Source organism: Carcharodon carcharias, chromosome 2 (assembly GCF_017639515.1).
Source record: "Carcharodon carcharias isolate sCarCar2 chromosome 2, sCarCar2.pri, whole genome shotgun sequence".
Classification (NCBI taxonomy): Eukaryota; Metazoa; Chordata; class Chondrichthyes; order Lamniformes; family Lamnidae; genus Carcharodon; species Carcharodon carcharias.
The window spans coordinates 123,439,984-123,462,115 of record NC_054468.1 but is presented as its reverse complement, the minus strand read 5'-3'; the positions used below and the strand labels follow the sequence as shown (position 1 = coordinate 123,462,115).

At 39.2% G+C, this 22,132-nt stretch overlaps 1 protein-coding gene across 4 annotated transcripts in view; it reads left to right on the top strand.

The window, feature by feature from the left end:
* Window positions 1-19,340, top strand: part of ehbp1 (EH domain binding protein 1) — a 383,657-nt gene extending 364,317 nt beyond the window's left edge. For all 4 annotated transcript variants that reach the window (XM_041177904.1, XM_041177895.1, XM_041177886.1 and 1 more), the window contains 2 exons: window positions 16,207-16,321; window positions 18,065-19,340. In XM_041177904.1, the coding sequence (XP_041033838.1) occupies window positions 16,207-16,321; window positions 18,065-18,155 (206 nt within the window). In that variant the 3' untranslated portion in view covers window positions 18,156-19,340. The remainder of the gene's footprint in view (window positions 1-16,206; window positions 16,322-18,064) is intronic.
* The last annotated feature ends 2,792 nt before the right edge of the window (window positions 19,341-22,132 follow it).

Below are 22,132 nucleotides of genomic sequence, written 5' to 3'. Positions count from 1 at the left end.
CATTTTGCCAGTTAATGTGCTGTTACTAAGAGTTAACTCGTGCAGAACGATATTGTTTTGTAAACCCAAAAGGAACAATTTTTTAATGTGTTCTCTGGGTGGGGTGTGCAGAAATCACAGAAGGTGCATTTTCTCAGAACAGTATGATCAGAAACTGGTGCAAGTTAGTGGCTCCCCTGCCCCACAAATAAATCACATGATTAATCAATTGGTCACTGTTCAACTTGTTGAAGTGGTTATGACAAGTACAATTCACCAATTATTCCAGCTGCTAAATCTGTTCAAGAAATAGTGTTGTAGAAATAGTTTAGAAATACAAAATGTTAGAGAAGTGAGCTTGGATTATTTGTCAAATGCATCTTTTCTCCTGTGATGTAATTTGTAAGGGAACAAAAAGTACAAGTAAAGCTTCACTGTTGCTGGAAATTTGCATTTGTTGTGAATTTACAGCAGATTCGGCTCAAAGCATCCAGAATAAACAATTATGGGTTATTCGCTGTAATCATAGATAAGAGTAAAACCCCCCACATCATTTCTTGTATTTCTGGACTGAAATTTAGAGATTAACATCAGGGTGCTATAAACAACATGATCCAAATCTCTGTCTGGATTTAGCCTAGAAAAACTGATGGTGCATGCACTGGCACATAATTTATTACCTCCTAAGGGATAACAATTCAAATCATCCTGCCTCAAGCTGCATAATCAAAATGACAATGATATTCCAGAGCATGTATTTAAGAAATTATTAATTTGAATAATTGATCTTGCTAAACTTTTTAGTTTAACCAAAAGAATCAAAGGCATTTTTAAATAATTTATTTAACAAATAGAAGCCAAATAAATTGGGTTTTTTTCAATGCTGAACATTAAAATAATCCATAGTGTTCTGCTGCTTTGAGAGTCATGAATATATCATCTTGGCTAATGTTTACATAGAAAGGGATAAATAACGTTCATAGTAGCAAATATGTAATTATCAGTCTTCCCGGTTTCAGTCCCAGGGGTTTTCCAGTTCTGCAGATAGTGCTGTAACCATTGATGTCATGACAGTGAAAAAGAGTTGTGCAGTCAGTGGTTCCATTCATATCAGTGTTTTCCAGACAGGCATGCTGATTTCTTAGTCTGTTGATGACAGAGTAGAGTAGACAGTAAACTGTGCAGGACTCATTGATAGCATGTGAAGGCAGTTGATCAAACTCTTCTTGACCTATTAATGTCAGTAGCATGTGAGCACTTTTTTGTGCAGTTGCTGACCATTGTGTTGGTTATGTGTGGACAGTTTCTCCTTGACCACTTCACGAAGCAGTTATGTGGATGCTCGGTAATCTCTGAAAGGTCAGTATTCTACATGTGCTATAGCAATCAAGAAACTGTGTTGGAAACTTGGACAGCCCATGCTGAAATATGCATTGCCATTCAGCTTGTGAACTGTGATGAGGTCAATAGGCCTATCAAACAAAGGAAAGAGTAGATAGAATAAGGTTAAATCTGATATCCAATCACTTTCATAGCATTAGATCCATTTGCAAAATGCATTACAGCATGGGATGCATTTGATTTGGAGTATGGTCTCATCCTTCTGTGAAGACTTTAGGTTGAAATTTCTGTTTATATCATAATAGTTCTGAAAGAAACTGCTATGTGTTGTCGACATTCAAGCTCATACCTTTCTGTAACAATAGAAAACATTTAACTGGAGCTAACTAGACGTCATCAAATATATGAAAGATTGAGCCAGTTTGCCAAGAGTTTTGCTCATCTTATTTCAGCTTAAATTCTTTATTTCCCATTTTGTAATCTGGTTAAGTACTTGAGTTTGTCTGAAAAATATACTTGGACTCACCAGAGTTAAAAAAGACTTTTTTCCCCATATATTGTATATGGCACATAATGGGGTATTTTATAATACACTTAGATCTCTACTGTTCCACCTGTACACACTCAGTTCATTACAATTATCTTTCAACAATTAATTGTTTTTCCCCTCTTAATTTTAAAGGTAATGCAGGCCATGATGTGGTCAGTGAATGCATATGAAGTAATTGTATGTTCCTAATTAAACTGCTTAATGTTAAACTAATGTAATGTATGTCATAAAGTAGTGAATTTGTATAAAGGTCCCTGTATGTGCGCTTGTAGGCAGTTTAATTGTTGATTAGTTTTTGCAGGCAGCATTCATTTAATTGCAAATTTAATATCTGGCCAGGATTTTTGTGTGCCTGGATTGAAATAAAAATTAAATGCTGTATTTGTTCTGATCTGAAACATTCTACTGATAATATTTTAACACAAAAAATGAGCATGGTATTTGGAGGATGTTTGAAAACTGCCACAATTGAAAAGGTAATATTATCTACATAATTATATCACAGCAGTGTCAAATGTATGTTTTGCAGATTTGGACATCAATAAATACCTGTCATTGGTCTTGAGTACCTGCTCATGTTTTGTTTATACATGGCCTAAGGATAGTCTTTAAAACATTCTGTTTTTTATTGTTAACCCACGAAATGGATCTTACTCTGGCTTTATTCACTCTCAGTTTGTAGTTTGAAGTGCAAGCTCTTCTAAAAGGATTTATGCATAGGTTCACTATTTTTGTAGTTACGGTTTATATGATAAGCTTTTTTTATATTTAAAATCAATATGTAATCCTGTGAAGGAGCTTATCCCCCTAAAACCCCATTTGTAAATCTATTTTAGCTTTGTTGCACGGTGCAGCCACAGTATTCCAGAGATTGATTAGGTCCAGCAGTAGAATCCTATCAAATGGACGCTCTGATGATGCTGCACACTCTTTCTGGAACGCTAGTTGACTGGGACTGAAGATAAGACCAGATTGCAATCCCCAGTGCATCGTTCACAACAAAATGTTAATTTTCAGAAATTTACAGTCTAATTCATTAAAACAACAATTTTCTAAAGTACAGCATCCATATGTTTGTACTTTTAGTATAAAGTATATATAGTCAACCACTGACTTTTATTCTACAATATTATAACAATATTTTATTTTTAATTAGTGTTTGTTTTAACTTATCAATCAAAAAGCAACTTTAAAATAATTATTTGAATAAATACATTGTGTGAATTCATTTCCCTTGTTATTTTGAGGGAATAAAATGTAAGAATTGTGCCCAGTTTGTATCTGCTTTTTTGTGTTAGGCATTTTATTTTTTCTGTTTAAATTAGAGTTAAAAGCTTTAAATTCCTAGAAAATATGCTATTTTTGATAATTGTTTTTCATAGCAGTCCAATCCCTCTTTATTTAATGATGAGCCTTCAAGTATGAATTCATATTGTAGAACAATATCTGGATTAGACCAGATGCTCCTATCCAATTATGCAAGTGCCAAAATATATGAAGTTAACATAAACATTTTCAGATTGAAACATACTTTAATAAGGTACATTTACCTTAGGGGTGAAGGGGTGGGTGGTGATGCCAGGAAAGAGCGCTAGGGATAGAGGAAGTGTTTAGTCATGATGGTCCAGCCACCATGGTGTGGAGCAGGCTTGATGGACCAGCTGGTCTTTACCTACCTGTGTGCTTGTATTTGTCTCACAACAACAACTGAATTTTATGCTGAGTTCAGTTTCAATTACACTCAATTTTGTTCTGTCCCTTAATCCTCTTCCCCTCCAGTACTGAAGGCACTGACTTGCATAGTGGTATGTTTCTGAGTGCCAACCACACTCTAGTGCATTGTCCTTGTCTCTCACCTGTAAGTTTAGATGGTGAATGTTGGCTGGATCCCCTATTATAGGGGACCATTACCACAAAGCCTGAAGTTGTTCCCAACATTAGTTATCTGATTTCTCGTAGGTAAATTTATTATTCTTTATAATTTTAACAGACTTTCAAAGGAAAGTCCACTGTAAAGTAGTAAAACCATGACTTGAACTTCTTATAAAATTATATTGTGTCCTCAATCTGTTCACATTGAAAATTTGAATTATTATTATGGTATTTTTCAAGGTATAGGTCAGAGAGTATTGCTAACTATTTTGTCCATTCCCTTCATGAGTGAATCCTCTGTGTTTCAACTTTCATTTGATTATTACCTGACATCTGATTTCAAATATGCATTGTATGAATATGAAATTATGCCCTTGAACTTAATCAAACAGTGGAAATTTTCGAAACCAAAAGTTGACTCAGTAATATGGACTGTTTCAGTGAATGGGTAGATTCAAAGAGACTATGTGGAACTGGGATACCAATGGATCAAGCTGTTTAAACAAAACTCTGCAGTGTCACGCTTGTTAGTCTGGTTGTACAAAGAAATTGGAGCATAGTAACCACAGATCTTTGATTATGGGCACATAGTGTAGCAGAGATGTAGCAAGTGGAGAGGCTTCAACCATTCCCAGCGGGTGATAATTGCTGTGGTCAGTCTCGCCTGTTAATTTGTTCCCTCCCTTCCTGCTATTATGAAGGCTTTTTCCCCTTCATCTGACTATTTTGATGAAATACCTTTAAAATATGAATGGGATTTATATTGTTGTTTTTCTGTTCTCTTGAACCAAAATTCAATTTGCAATGAATTATATAATTGAGTTTGGCTCAGAGACCCCATCCACACCCTTTCCAGTTTAGTCAGGAAAAGCACTGGAGAAATTAATGGGACTAAAAGCTGACAAAACCGCTGGACCTGATGGCCTGCATCCTAGGGTTTGAAAAGAAGTGGGAGGCAGAGATAGTGGATGTATTGCTTTGATATTCCATGATTTCCTGTCTAGATTCAAGCATGGTCTCTGGTGTTAATTACATATCAGTCAGGTGTTAATTGATTTCAGGTGGTGACTCACTTGTGTTTGTTGGTTTGGGGGTGTACAATATTTAATAAATGTCTCTGTAAATAAAAGCTTGAAAATGAATAAAGACCAGGCTCCAGTTCTAGCATTTGCCTCCTAACTACCTGAGTTGTGACACTTGTGGATTAGAACAATATGTAACTCCATTCTTCAAGAAAGATGGGGAGAGAAAATGGGGAAGTATAGGCCCGTTAGCCTGAATCAGTGGGAAGAAAAGTGTTCGAATCTATTATTAGGGATGTAGTAACAGGGCACTTAGAAAACCACAACATGATTAGGCACAGTCAACACAGTTTTATGAAAGAGAAATAAAAACAAATAAATCTGGAAATACTCAGCAGGTCAGGCAGCATCTGTGGAAAAAAACAGAGTTTAACATTTCAGGTTGATGACCTTTCAATAGAACTGATTCCTTGGAGGAACGCGTTGTCCTGTGAGGAAAGATTGTGTAAAATGAACCTATATTCCCTAGAGTTTAGAAGAATGAGCATTGATCAGTGAAATGTATAAAATTCTGAGAGGGCTTAACAAGTAGGTGCTGAGAGGCTGTTTTCCCTGGCAGGTGAATGTAGAATTAGGGATCATCATCCCTGGATAAGGTGTTGATCATTTAGCACTGAGATAAGGAGAAATTTCTTCACTCAGCGGATTATGAATCTTTGGAATTCACTGCCCCAGAGAGCTGTGGATAATGAGTCATTGAGTATACTCAGCACTGTGGGTGTACCTACACCAGATGAACTGCTGCAGTTCAAGAAGGCGGCTCACTGCGGGCTTCTCAAAGGCAATTGGGGATGGGCAACAGATGCTGGCCTAGCCGACACGCCACATGTCATTAAAAACAAATTCAAGACAGAAATCAATAGATTGTTGGATGCGAAAGAAATGGAGGAGTAGGAGAGGAAAGCGAAGTTGAGATAGAAGATTAGCTATGATCATATGAATAGTGGAGCAGGCTCATGGGACCACATGAACTACTCCTCCTATTTCTTATGTTCTTACATTCTAGCCTAATGTGCAAATGGAGTGTGTGTTGTGACACTGAGTCACACAGGCCAGAAAGATCTCAAGTTTGATGTCTGATCTGTGCTGTATTTTTCAACCTCAATCAGGATAACAGTGAGGTAGTTATAATTTAAGCTCAGCATCCTTGGCCTAGGGAGACAGCAATCAACTAGGGTTCCTGTAGCTAATTTTTGTGGAAGTGTGCATATCAGATGAGAATTGAGTTAGTCTTGGCTGTTATTTTCTCTCTCTTCTGTCAAATAACTCCCTAAAGCCCACTATCTAAACTCTCTTACAAAAAATGGTTTATTTGCTGAAATATCAGAGGGACTAACCGCTTGTGGGACTGCATCTCTGCTTGAATCACTGCATTCAGGATAAAAAAGGGGAAGGATAAGAATTGGAAGGAGGAAGCAATAAGTTTCATTTTCAAAACAGTATGAAAGGTAAAGAGAACACAAGCATACATTTCTACAGCAATCTTCATTTGCAGAAAACACCACAAACTGCTTTACAATAAGGAGGGAACATAGAGAAGGAAAAGGAAAATAGAGAGTATGGCAGGCAGTCAGTGAGAAGAGTTTTCAGGAGGTTTTTGACATGAAGTTTCAGAGAATCACACTAGAATGACTAAGCAGTCAGACATAGTGGAGGAGGTCATTGAAAGTGTTAGTTATCAGAGTAGAAGATGAACATGGGGGCATAAGGCTAGAGGAAATCACCAAGGTTGAGTGGAGCAAAGCTAGGGAGGGAGTTGAAAGCAAAGAATTCTAAAATCAACGTATTATGGGAGAAGGGAAAAACGATAAAATGGTATACTGTCTGTTGATGCAGTTTTGAATGAAGTGTGCAGTGCTATGCAGGTGGTCTGTAGAAAATGGATATTAGAAAAGAATGGTATGGCCAATGTCAAAAAACTAAAGTAGAATGAAAACCTTTCAGACCCAATGAATAGTTTTGTGGTGCATATATGTAATCCTCTAGAAACCAATAACTTTTAAAAGAAATTAATCCCATGACACCAATGGAAATAAACCAATGGACAAGATTTCACTTTTTAAAACTTATACTGTAACAAACCAACCCAAATCAACCTTATTCAAACATTAACTAATAGGCAAAGGATATTTTAAATAAAAAGGTAAATTTCACTTTAAATTGTTGATGTAACTACATGAGGCATACCTTTATTCTAAGCACTCACATTACTTCCCACACAAATGTGGCACAACGTGTAATCTCAGTCTTTCCAACTTGGAATTTTTCACTTCCCACATGTTTCGGCCCTTGAATCACATTCACCAGAAGTCATATTCCATCCAAAGTGCCTATACATGGGTTACCGCTGACAAGGTACACATCCTCGAACCCTCTCTCACTCTGGTCATAATACTCTTGATGGCACAGAATCCCCAGAGACTCCCTTCTCCAATCTCTTTAAATAGTCTGGTGGGCTCTGGCAACACTGAAACAGTGGCAATGGGTCTTGTCCAATCTACAATCTATTGGCCTTTCTGACTTCAGCTCTCTGCTCCGTCAAATTGTATAACACAAACAGTAACACAGTTTCTGTTCTATTCTCAGAGACCTGCTTAAACACCAGGATCTGGTCAAAGACAGCTAAACAGAAAATTGTTTCATTTGGAGAGAAATTTGTTTGTTTCCTCTTTACATCAATTGTCAGTATGTTCTGAACTGCCAAACAAAAAACACAGGCTGACCCAACCCCACTGCATTTAGCTCACAATTTACACTTTGCCATTCAGCTGTTCATCACCATGTTCATCATGGCAACCTCAGGTTACAAGGCCAATTAACCCTCTTTCAGAATATTCTCAGTTGACCCTAGTCTTAAAGGGGACATCGCACAGAAAGAAAATACATGTTTTCCCAAAGCACATGGGTCATCACAAAGCAGTATAGATTTAACACCAGTAGAACTAGAATATAAATGCTGAACTATGATTGACATTGCAAGCTTCTGATCTCACTAATTGAAACCACTGGAAAAGCTTTTAAATTACTTAAGGAATTTGGGTTCATCTTGCTCAAGTGAGTTATGGTAACTTATTGGCTTATTATCAGTCACCGCATCACTTAAGGCATATTTTCTTCAGACAATACAGCGGATGACAATTTGAAATTCTTAATAAAGTCTGCACTTTTTGATTGATTCTTGAGAAATTTGAAGAAACACTCCAGCAATGTCATGGAGCCATTGAGGTCTACAGCACAGAAAAAGGCCCTTCAGCCCATTGAGTCTGCGCCGGTCAAACATGTACCTAACTATTCTAATGCCGTTTTCCAGTACTAGGCCCATAGCCTTGTATGCCATGGCATTGCAAGTGCACATCCAAATACTTCTTAATACTCTGTTCACACTTGTTCACACTCTCTGGATATGTAGGGCAGGTTTTCCTCTATGCATCAGTAGGACAGTCATCAGGTGCATGATACTTGAGGGCCACTGTGCCTAAGGAGACAGACGCCTTTTTTTTTAAGTGGGTTGGAGGAACTCTAGCTACTGGCCAGTCTAGTTGGCTGGACTCTACACTTTCAAAATGTTGACTGCCTAAACAGTGGTAACTAACAGACCCCAAACCTAACTCCAACCCATTCCCCCAAGAGGAATCACCTTCAGCTTGGCCCTTTTTTGTATTCATTCACAGGATGTGGGCTTCACTGGCTAGGCCAGGATTTTTTTGCCCATCCCTAATTGCCCTTGAGAAGGTGGTTGTGAGTTGCCTTCTTGAACAGCTGCAGTCCCTGTGGTGTAGGTACACCCCAGTGCTGTTAGGAAAGGAGTTCCAGGATTTTGACCCAGTGACATCGAAGGAACAGTGATATATTTCGAAGCCAATATGGTGTGTGGCTTGGAGGGGAACTTCCAGGTGGTAGGGTTTCTATGTGTCTGCTGCCCTTGTCCTTCTAGATGGTAGTGGTCATGGGTTTGGAAGGTGCTGTCTGAGGAGCATTTCTGCAGTGCATCTTGTAGATGTATACACTGCTGCCCTGTGCGTTGGTGGTGGAGGGAGTGAATGATTGTGGATGGGACGCCAATCAAACAGACTGCTTTGTCCTGGATGGTGTCAAGCATCTTGAGTGTTGTGGGAGCTGCACTTAATCAGGCAAGTGGGGAGTATTCCATCACACTCCTGACTTGTGCCATGTAGATGGTGGACAGGCTTTGGGGAGTCAGGTGAGTCACTCACCACAGAATTCTCAGCCTCTGACCTGCTGTTGTAGCCACAGTATTTATATGGCTAGTCCAGTACAGTTCCTGGACAATGGTAATCCCCAGGATGTGGATCATGGAGGATTCAGCGATGGTAATGCCATTGGACGTCAAGGGGTGATGATTAGATTCTGTCTTGTTGGAGATGATCATTGCCTGGCACTTGTGTGGCAGAAAGGTTACTTGCCACTTGTCAGCTCAAGCCTGGATATTGTCCAGCTCTTGCTGCATTTGAACATGGGCTGCTCCAGTATCTGAGGATTCGTGAATGGTGCTGAACATTATACAATCATCAGCGAACATCCCCACTTCTGACTTTATGATGGAAGGAAGGTCATTGATGAAGCAGCTGAAGATTGTTGGGCTGAGGACACTACCCTGAGGAACTCCTGCAGTGACCTCCTCGAACTGAGATAATTGACCTCCAACAAGCACAGCATCTTCCTTTGTGCTAGGAATGACTCCAACCACTGGAGAGTTTTCCCCACAACTCCCATTGACTCCAGTTTCGCTCGGGCTCCTTGATGCCACACTCAGTCAAATGCGGCCTTAATGTCAAGGATAGTCATTCTCACCTCACCTTGGGAGTTCAGCTCTTTTGTCCATGTTTGAACCAAGGTTGTAATGAGGTTAGGAGCTGAGTGGCCCTGATAGTACCCAAACTGGGCATCAGTGAGCAGGTTATTGCTAAGCAAGTGCTGCTTGATAGCACTGTTGATCATCCCTTCCATTACTTTACTGATGATCAAGAGTAGGCTGATGGGGCACTAACTGGGCAACCCCCACTGAGTTGTTTGGTCTACAGCAGTCTGCTGGCTGGCAGTCCTGTTAGGGTGCTGAATGAGCAGGCTGAGAATAAGAATGAAACAGGAGATCAGCATCTACAAATACAAAAACTGGACCTGTTAAATGCCACGCCCATTTACATTTCTGGACAAGCCCCAGGATATCTGCATGCCTCTGCAACTGTTCTCCAATCCCCTAATATGGTCGTCTCTTGTTCTGATATATACCTTATACTGAACTTAGTTTGCTGCAACTTACTGTATATAATGAAAAGATTCACTACCCCCACAGTAAGTTGCAGCAATTCTCTGCAATAGTTAAACCATTGTTATGACTGTTGTACCAACTGGTTGGAACATTGTGGCCTCTGAGGTCGATCTTGGTATTTATTATATAATGCACACCCAATATAATGTGTATAATCTATTTATGTTTTCAATTTGAAAGTTGAGTAATTTCAAGGAACTAATCTAACTTAAACACAAATTTGACACGAGGCATACACTGCTTTAGTGTGTGTTTCTGGCACCCCAAAAATGGGCTGTTGCTAAAGGTAGCAAAGACCATCTGGTTCATTATTTTTTTGAAGTAGAGATCCATGAATACATAACTCTTCTGAAGTGTCCCTTGTCCCTGACCTCTGCTCATCCCTTCCTCAAAACGTTGCTCAGAATCAGGAATAACACTTTGTGACGGTATGCCAATGAATCAAACCAGCAAAGTATTCAATGTTATTGCGAAATGTACTGTGACATTTTAATTACATTTAGGATGGCATATTTTATAAAAATTCAATTTACTTAAAGAAGTTAAAGAAGTGAATGGATTGAGAGATCACACCATTTAGGGGGGAGATGGTGGCGTAGTGGTAATGTGACTGGACTAGTAATCCAGAAGCCCAGGATAGTATTCTGGGGACATGGGTTCAAATCCCACCATTCAATCAATAATCTGGAACTGATAGGCTGGTCTCAGTAATAGTGACTGTGAAACTATTTATTGTTCATTGTCGCAAAAACCCATCTGGTTCATTAATCTGTCCTCCTTACCTGGTCTGGTCTACATGTGACTGCAGAAGTGGTTGACTCTTAACTGCCCTCCGAAATGGTGTGGCAAGCAATCAATTCGGGGCCAATTCGGGATGGGCAGTAAATGCTAGCCTTGCCAGTGCTGCCCCCACATCCCATGAAAGAATGAAGAAAAAATACTGACAACAATTCATTACCTCAGTTCATACCAGAAAAATGACCTCTGAATGAAACCATGAGCATTAAAATGTAGTTAAAATCTGAGGTAGAAAGCAAAAAGTGGTGAAGATACATTATTTGCACTTTGGTTCTTTGAACTTTTATTAATTAAAGGTTCAAACCTCTGTCCTTGTTGTGATCATGCAAAATCTCTCTGCACCAATGCAAATGTATTTTCAAGCCTGGCAAAGAGGGTGCTTCAAATACTGTAAACAGAATACGATCTGAATTTTGTTTGAACTCAGACACTGCATGCAGATTCATTTCCAAAAGTTAAATATCTTATTGACATTTCATGTTGATTTCCTACCCAGTTCCTCCATCTTCCTCATGACAAGCCTTGTGCTAATATCCTATTTTCCTTGTGAGGCTGACTGCAGCAAAGCCACCAAACTGGGCTGATCATCGACTATGTGCATATTTCTAATTTAGATACGTTTAATTCTGACAAGTTGCTGAACTTGAATATTTACTTTTTTCGGGCATAAATTAATTTTTTTACGAGAAATGCTTTTGGAACCTTAGAAATAAATACCTGAACAGTTAAAAGGCATTGAAGAGATTTCAGTTACTTCACTGAATATATTTAATTAACCAAATTAATATTCTAGTCATAAATATATCTGATCATTGTGTAAGCTCACTTGTTGTATTTTGATGTGATGACCTCAGTGCAATCATCTCAAAGGGCAATAATACATTTTCAACCTATACCACCCAATCTCAAATGAAATATATTTCATAAAACTCCTAACGACAATTGAGGAAAATAACACATACAGTGCAGCCTGCTGGAGATTCTCAGTATTGGGTCTTCAAACTAGAAGAGAGTCACTTCACTGTGTTTGTACTGAGTTCAAGTCCAACTGGCCGAGAATTTTTTAATGCTGGGTGAGCTCTGGAGTTTGCATTCAAAACTGGGAAGAATGTCAATCCGTGATCAACACAGTGAGTCACCTGCTGACACCATAGCATACGTCAGTTTGAGCAGCTGTCTTCTGGCTGGGAGCTATAACGTAACAGGTCTCCAGTAGGGCATCCTGTGACTGTTAAAATTTGGAATTTCTCCCTAAATGTACAAGGAATAAAGCAATATTAATTAACAAGCTTTGTAGGCGAGTAAGTAGCTCATTTGAACCATACTTCCAGCCTTCAACAGTATTCTCTTTTCTTGTATGACAATAATTTCATGTTTCATTTAAATATATTTCCTTTTCTCTCTTAAGACACCATTTTATGTTGGGGCACAGTTCCACAAACTCTGGTTGTGCCTTTCAGTACATCACTCCCATAGTTTTAATGTGTAACACTAGACAATTAGGCCCATCGGTCAGTTGAGAAACAATGGAATATGGAACAAAGTCACATAGTAAATCCTAACATCCCCTTCCCATTCCAAGCTCACTGTCCTTGCCTCCCCCGCCCCCCACCTCAGCAACCCCCCAGAACTGAGTTGATTGCTAGCATCTTGTCCATGCTCAGTGCACATAAATACCGGTGAGTAGGTGGCACCTGGTAAGCTGCCATATTGACTTACTTGCTTCCACTAACTCCAGCTGCAGGAGAAAGTTGGTACTGGACCTTGTGACAGCAACTGTAAGGTCCCATAGTTAATGCACTAGGGAGAGGGTGGGTCTGGTAATGGCCAAAACAACCATGGTTCAGTGTTAACACTCAGTCGGCAGGTTGTGGGTTCAATTCCGACCTCAGATACTTCAACATGTTATGCAGGCTGACACTTTAGTGCAGTACTGAGGGAGTGCTAAATGAGGCATTAGACTGAGCCCCCGTCTGCTCTTTCATGTGGATGTAAAAGATCCCATGGCACTATTCTGAAGCAGAGCATGGGAGGTCTCCCTGGTGTCCTGACCAATACTTGTCCCCCAGTCAACATTGCAGAAGCACACTATCTGGTCATTGTCACATTGCTATTAGTGGGAGCTTGCATTGACAATGAATACACTTTTTTATTCCTTCATGGGATGTGGGCTTCACTGGCTGGGCCAGCATTTCTTGCCCATCTCGAGTTGCCTTTTGAGAAGGTGGTGGTGAGCTGCCTTCTTGAACCACTGCAGTCCATGTGGTATACGTACACCCACAGCGCTGTTAGGGAGGGAGCTCCAGGATTTTGACCCAGCCTCAGAGAAAAGTACTGAATTGGCTGTAAACTGCTGTGGGACATCCTGAGTTTGTGAAAGGCACTATATACATTTTTTTTTCTTTCTCTTCCATACTGGCTTTTCAACACTGACCATTTTAGGATCTCAGAGAGGCCATGGAAACTTTTTTGCTATTGTCACAGGGCCCTCTTCTGCCCTGTTTAAATCCTTAGGCACTGCATCAACAGTTTCACTGCTACACCAGCAAAATTCTCTTCTTTGCCAATGATCAGCTGAGAGACAGCCTTGTACAATGGATCCCAACCCAGTAAAATGGATCAGCGTTGCAACCAAGTCACAGCACACTAATGGAGAATCCAGCCCAAGTGTCAGCAGGCAATTCCTCTATTTGGAGCATTGTAACTAAACTTGATTGAAGTTCACACATCTGTTTTTTTTTCGATAGCATAACTCAGTGTTACACGTAGGAATTATTCATCGGGACTGATAGTTGCAACTTTCTACTTGCGTATTAATTTATTGACAGAAACCTTGCTTACTAAAATATATCAAATTGCATGCTTGATCCAAGAAGTTATAATTTGCAAATGACTTTTCTTTGACCTGACTTTATTCTTCAATTAATCTTTTCCAGTTATGGTGTGGGTACTTTCCTACTCAGCCCTCCCTAAATGCAGCCATTCTAACCATATCTTCTTGCGCATCTCCATCTCCACTTTTTACAGTTTCCAGGTCAACTCTGCCATCATTTTTCTTCTCAGTTGCAACATTGAACTAAGAGCTGAGGTTTAGTGATTGTTATTTGATCATTTCACTGGAGGTAAATAGTGAATAAATAAAGAATTAAATATCCAGTAAATAAGGCCAACATTTATTGCCCATCCCTAACTGCTCTGAAATGAGTGGGTTACCAGTCTGTTCCGGGGTGGGGGGAGACAGTGTAGGCCAGACCAGGTAAGGGCTGCAGATTTCCTTCCTTGAAGGACATCAGTGAATGAGATGGGTTTTATAACAATCCGGTAGTTACATGGTCACCATTTTCACACAAATCTGTATTCCAAATTATTGACTGAATTTTAAACCCCTCCAGCTGCCATGGCGGGATTTGAACCCACGTCTCTTGGCCATTAATTCAGGCCTCTGCATTACTCATCCATGTTACAATCTTTCATTTACCCATGCGTTTTCAAGTGTCGGAAATTTTTTAGTGAATCGACATGGACAAGATAGTGTCCGACTTGATTCTCAACGATGCTGACACGTTGTATGTAAATTCTGAACTTGTAAATCCAGTATAAAACATTCGTGCCGAAAAAGCCCCGGCATGTACAGAGCTGCTGAGCCTGTTTGTTGTCTTCAGCCAATTTTGCATGGGGTGGGGGTTGGGGTGGTGCTGTTTGTAATGGCGCATTCTTGTGTAGCTTATGAAGATTCACATGGTAACGGTTGATGGGCATTGTTGGGATTTATCTGAATGCAACAGCCGTGTGAGTTTAACGTGAAAGCCTAGGGCGGTGGGGCTAAATCCGAGTAGATTGCACACTCTGTTTGGGAAGTAGAGAGGGGGTTTGTTTCGTTACTTTTGTGGGTTTGGGTTTTAAAGCTGGTGTCCGATTTCCCCTGCCTCAATCAGCAACTGCTCGCCCTTTTTCATTGTTTACTTTCTTAATGAGCTGGGCGGAGCTGCCGGCTGCTGATTGACAGGTACAGGCTGCTCCTCCAGCCCCAGAACTTCAGTTAGCAAGCACACCCCTCCCCTCCTGCACACACACCGATCTTTGGGCAAATCACCAATCACCCTTTCCAGACATTAAAAGAAAGGACGAGTTTTAAAAGGCACACATTTAAATGATCTGGATTAAAATTGGACCATTATAATGATTATAAAAGAACAGAATCTGCAACATTCATTCTTTTTTGTGAGTTTGCATTTGTTAGCTCACTGATATCAACTTTAAGAACTTCGCGATGTAGCTGTCTCAATGCTGGTTTTCCGTTTCACCTTAAGTCAATATATGTTATGGTCACTTTTATTTAAAGATCTGTCGGCTGTCTCTTACCTTAGACCAAAAAGTTACCCAATCCATCTTGAACTTTTTCAAAAAATATTTTTGCTAAGGATTAACTGAAATTCGAGTTTGTGGGGTTTCTTCCTAACAATGTAATAAAAGCAGCAAAGAAGAGTTCCACACGTTTGATAATGTATTTAATTCTTGGCGGGTAGGGGAAGATGGTAAGTATGCAGAATACTCTCAATATTTCATCTGACCCGATGATTCATTTCTCTCTTAAAGTGATTGTAAAGTATGGGTTTGGAATACAAATTGAATCCTGGTCAGTGATTCAGCATGTAGCAGCTGCCCTCCGGAGTTTTGCTGCCGTTTACACACGGTGCGCCTTCTATTCACAGGCAGGCAGTTGATTTACCTTCTGAGGGTTGTATACTTGCTATGTATTTGGTGTTTTGGGTTTAAAACGTGGCGGCCGCACATACCAAAAGAAAAAACAATGTATTTTATACCAGAAACAAGTGACTAACCCTAACTGTGTGTGTGCCACTTTCTGCTGACATAAGAACCTGAAGGCAGGAGCCGGGGCTACACTGTGACCACCAAACCCCGAATCAAGTCAAAATGTGCAGTGCACCGCGCTCATTCTCCCCAACCTGTCGCTGGAATGGGTTAGCTAACAAGCATGTTGTGTCTTTAAAATAGTAAGGCTGAAAGAAGGTTTTTTTGTTCTGTATGAATGTCAACCTCGTGATATAATCAATTGAATCTGGAAAGTCCGAATTTATGAAAATGACCAGCATCTGCAGGTATTTGGCGATGTATGCTTGTTGCTTTACTTGGTTTTAATTTTCAAATCCAACTAACCGATCTAATTTACAAATCCAGTTGTTATTTGGAGTTTCGGGTAATACTGAGAATTTCAGCAGAAAGTTAGTCCTAAGCAAACATGGAGAGTAATTTAGTTTATACTTTATTTTCAGACTGGCAGAAAACAGAAGCACAAAAAAGACGTGAACAGCTCCTGCTGGATGAACTCGTTATTCTGGTTAACAAACGCGACGCACTTGTCCGCGATTTGGATGCGCAGGAAAAACAGTAAGTTACAGTATTACACAGGAGAGGGTAACAGGAAAAACAGTAAGTTACAGTATTACACAGGAGGAGGTAACAGAAAAAACAGTAAGTTACAGTATTACACAGGAGAGGGTAACAGGAAAAACAGTAAGTTACAGTATTACACAGAAGGAGGTAACAGGAACAACAGGAAGTTACAATATTACACGGGGTAACAGGAAAAACAGGAAGTTACAGCATTACACTGGAGGAGGTAACAGGAAAAGCGGTTACAGTATTACACAGGAGGCAGTAACAGGAAAAACAGTTAATATTACACAGGCTGTAACAGGGAAAACATTAAATTAAAGTACACAAGTAACAGGAATAACTAAGTTACAGTATTACATAGGAGGTAACAGGAAAAACAGTACTGCACAGGCTGGAACAGGGAAAACATTAAATTACAGTACACAAGTAACAGGAATAACAGTAAGTGTAACTTGAAAAACAATGTTACACATTTACACAAGAGGAGGTAACAGGAAAAACAGTAAGTTACAGTATTACACATGGAGGTAACAGGAACAACAGTAAGTTACAGTATTACAAAGGAGGTGGTAACAGGAAAAACAGTTATTACACGAGAGGCTGTAACAGGGAAAACAAATTACAGTACACAAGTAACATGAATAACTAAGTTACAGTATTACAAAAGTAACAGGAAGTTACAGTATTACACAGGAGGAGGTAACAGGAAAAACAGTTAATATTACACAGACTGTAACAGGGAAAACATTAAATTACAGTACACAAGTAACAGGGATAACTTACAGTATTACATAGGAGGAGGCAACGGGAAAAACAGTAAGTTACAGTATTACACAAGGAGGCAACAGGAAAAACATAAAATACAGTACACAAGAATTAACAGGAATAACAGTAAGTTACAGTATCACAGTAGGAGGTAACAGGAAAAACAGTAAGTTACACTATTACATGAGGAGGCAACAGGAAAAACAGTTACAGTATTGCACAGGAGGAGGTTACAGGAAAAACATGAAATTACAATATTACAGGAGGAGGTAATAAGAAAACAGTAAGTTATGATATTGCAAAGGAGGAGGTAACCGGAAAGCTGGTTACTCTGTTACACAGGAGGAAGTAACAGTAAGTTACAGCATTATACAGGAGGAGATAACGGGAAAACCGTAAGTTACAGTGTTACACATGAGGTAACAGGAAAAACAATTACAGTATTACACAAGAGTAAGTAAGAGGAAAACAGTAAGTTACAGTATTGCACAGGAGAAGATAACAGGGAAAACTACATTACAGTGGTACATAGGAAATAACAGGAAAAGCAGCAAGTTACAGTATTACACATGAGGATGTAACAGGCAAAACATTAAGTTACAATATTACATAGGCGGGAGTAACAGGAAAAACAGCAAGTTACAATACCCAGGAGAAGTGACAGGAAAAACAGTAAGTTACAATACCCAGGAGAAGGTGACAGGAAAAACAGTAAGTTACAGTATTACACAGGAGGAGGAAACCACTTCTCCCATTTCCATACTAACTTAAAACTTTTCTCATTGTTTGACTGTACTGATGGACTGTGTACCAATCATCCAATCATGTCAAATCTTATTGTTTCTGACTTATGAATTCTAGTTCGGTGATGATAGACCTTTCAATGTAATCATCAGATAAACCATCCCACCTACCTCATGTCATTAGTTTACCAATTTGCTGATGCAGCATATTTATGTGTGTTTATAGAGCAGAAGAAGAAGATGAACATTTGGAACGAACTCTGGAGCAAAACAAAGGGAAGATTGTCAAGAAGGAAGATAAATGTGTACTTCAGTGAGATGCACAAACAGTGATTCCACATCATTTAGAAAACATTCATTGTTATTTTGATAAAATATATGCGATGGCATTTGAATTATATAATGTTATATGTAGGTTGTAAACTGTTGTAATGTTTTATGTTGACAGCATTTAATCATCCCAATGCCTTGCACCCACATATTTGGCTGCAATCATTGTTTTTATGAAATTGTATTTTGTAAAAAAAAGCTGAGTGTAATTGTTTTATTTGTATCAGTGACATTTAATCTTTATCCCATATATTGAGGAAGAATTCTTACTTCTACACTGATGGAGGGAGAAGACCAAATTGTTGCAAATGGAACAGGATTGTTATTATTGGTTCTCATTAATCCTGGCTTTATTTTTCTTTATGTTACTTACACCTTTATGAGACTGATCTGCTTCAAATTGTTCATTGATCAGTTTTCAAATATCGAATCCCAGGAAGTGAGAGCGGAAAGTCTGGGGTTAACCCGTCATTATTATCCATGTGAATTGCATTTTCAAACTAAATCATGTTATACAGAATTATATTCAAACAGAGACAGAACCGACAGACTTTCATTGGAAATTAATAAATTGATCGCCGGGTTCAAATTTTCCCCCGAAAGATGTTGGGATTGTAATTTTCATTAATTGTAAAAAGTGAAGCAGCTGGTAGAAAAATCTATAAAATTCGGAATGTTTAAGCTTGCTAGTGCTGCATTTCAAATACTTGGTTTTATTTTCATTGGGTATTTGAACTATCATTTGAGCTATATGTCTTTTTTAAATATATTTAATAAGCTTCGACAGAACGGCCATGTTGTAAATGATGTTCTCTGAAGTTAGTTTTAGTTTGAACTCTTGAAAGGGCTGATACTGTGCACCAGTTAGTGAAAGTGACTCTCTGGTGTTTTATGGATGTTTATTTATTACCCCGAACAGCACAATCTGATTGCATGAATGACAGGTATTTTGGAAGGTATTTTTCTGAAACGGCTTTCGTTGCCTTGAAAAAAGGATCGTTATTTGTACTCCGAAAGCAAACGAATTCTGTGGGAGCTCAAAATCATTCTCGGTGCATTTTCTGCATAAATCTGAAGGCAGGTGGAGCTGCTGTTTGTGGGAAGGAACATTTCTGTTTATTTATTCCAGGGTCATCTATGAATCTTGAATAAAACGTGAACTTTTAAGTGTTTCATGTGGAAAACGATTGTTGTTAATGTTTTGGCTCTAATAACGTTCACACAGGCTTCAACCTTGCGCCGTGTATATTGTGTGTTTGAGTTTCATTTGCACAGAATTTGTTACCAGCAAAAGTTCCTCATTGTAAAGCAGAGATAGCTCACTTCATTGGGACACAATTTACTTTAAATGGGAACCGTTTAATGCGATCCTGAAAGTTTTCCATTTCAACCAATAAAGTTGTTTTAGTAACATCGGCAGTTACATTCTGGTTGCTAAAGGTCAAGGTTTCGATTTAATTATAAACAAATACAATCTGTCCGAAATGCCGGCAGATTTACACGGTAGATAAAGCTGAAAACCCGTTGTTTATAACCTGTAATCTCTTGCGCGTAAGTAACGCACCAGTTTGCTGTTAACTCGTTCATGATCACGCCACTTTTAGGAAAATGTGACACCCCTGGTTCCGAAACTTGGGGAGAGAGAGGAGGGTGGGTGGGGGGAGGGAATAGGTCAGAAGTCCAAATCTAGGGATCAAAATTTAAAAATCAAACACTGAATTTCGTTTTCTAGCAGTCCCTGAATGGCTAAGTTCAGGAACCAGTTCTGTTAGTATCTTTTAACAATACATCCTACAGATCCCTATTATACAGGTGAACGAATTCACCGACAATCACAAAGGATTTAGATTATTGCGTTTTAACATTTGGATATCAATAACAGTCGATGTTGATTGAAAAGGTTTTAATCAACGTGTTACTGTAGCGTCAAAACATTATTCTTTATTACGAAACCAATTAACCTTGTTTGTGCTGATCTTTGTACGAACGATTCTAGATGAGGAACTGGATGATTCCCATTCTCGGAGTGTGCGCCTGTGAACCAAGAGATTGAGCAAAGGCGCCAACTATGACCCCACCACAGCATTAAAGTTTCAAAGTGCTTTATCGCTGCATCAAAAATCATAAACTGACATTTCTGTTGGAGACCCATTCTATAGACAATCACATAACTGATGAGTATAGAATAAAAGATATATACAATCAGAATCAGCTAGAGCTTGCAGTTTGTTTATTGTACATCCATGTGTACATTTCTGAATTATTACAATTTTCCTTCGAGTTTCATCGACACAGAATCGTTCGGATTTATTGTGAAGTTTAACTTTGAAACTATTCTTTTCTGGTGTGAGGTTGGCGGTTACTGCAGCAATATTTCTGTCAAAGCGTCGAAAGGAATCCGGCTGCCAGGTCTAATGTTTGAAGCTGGAAACGTTAATGTTTCAAGACCCTTTATACTGACCACGTCATCTGTGTAATACACTGATTATTTCATAAACCTTCGATAATACCCTCCCTGATTGAGGTAGTGTGACACACTGTTTCCTAAGGGTGATGGTAATGGTATATTTTTAATTTAGTTTAATGCAGCCATTCATTCCTAGGAGGGAGATTAGAAAAAAACAATTGCCCCCCACACCATCTGTTTACATGAAGAGCTTTTGCAATAGTTTGATTAGGAGCTTGACTAATAACAGCCGCGTACAGGCACTTTCTCCAAGATTAAATAGTGAAAATAAGTTTTGACGGCTGACGTCCGCTCTAATACTTTCAAATTAATTTGCCGATGTGCTCTCTGTTTGTGCCATTTAGTTTTCCAGAACAGCTCTTGCCCATCGCTCGAGCTCGGTACGAACACAGAGTTTTGGAAGAGGCTTCTATTTGAATCCATGCAAAGCGCGTTCCTGGTCGCTAACCACAAACTAAATAAAGCTGCACACTTTGTGTTAGCACCGTTTAGTCTGTATCATTGCCACAAACAGAAATCTAGAGTAAACCCCAATCTTCAGCGCTGGGCTGAAGCGGTGTTCGCTCCTTTAATTTCCATGTTTCATACGAAATAAATTATGAACTGAAACGGGTTCATCCATATTCTATAAAGATTAATTGCACACTTTAAACCGCGAGATCAGAAATATATAGTGCCATGATAACAAAACAATCATCTCTGCCACATAATAATCGGTTAAGCGTTATTTATTCAAGCATCTTCTCATGGTACAGTTAGATAGAAAATTCGGAAATCAATGTAATATCACCACTCCGGCTGGAGTAGAAAAGGAACTTGCAGTTAATGGTTGTTCTCAGTTCTTACCTGTTAGCTCCGGAACGCACAATCAGACTCTACAAACACTCTGAAAACGGCTAAAATAAAGCTCAAGACACGCAGTTTAAAAACTTTTCCGTCCTTCACCTGCTGAATGAAGACTTGATGAAGGGATTTAGCCGCGATCGAGACTGGAGCAGTCTCTTGTGAATTATTACATCTGAGCTCTTTGAAGTGCTTAAATGTGGCTCTAGGTGTTGATCACTGGGATTCCAATCCCCTTTTCGCGGAGGCAGCTACACAATCCTTGATATGATTTCCTCCTCAGTGTAAAGCAAATTAAACCAAGTGTGGCCGTTGCAATCTGCTGGAGAATTTATCCTGAAACTAGCTCGCCTTAGCCGCTCGAGTGCTACATTATCCCATATTTTATTTATTTTTGTCTAGGTGAGAATCAGTGTTGTTCGGAATTCTACGACAATCCTGCGCCTTTAACCTTTGAAGGAACAACAGACAAAACTTTCCCCCCCCCCCCCCTCCCCTGCCCCAATCCAGGGTTTTAGTCTCGGTTTTAAGAAAATTCGCCTGCAATTTCGGATTAGACAAATACTCTTATTACAAAGGTTAGTGCTACTTGATACCTTAATACTTTACACAAGCTTCATCAGCGCATCTTAAACAGAGACTTCACACAATAAA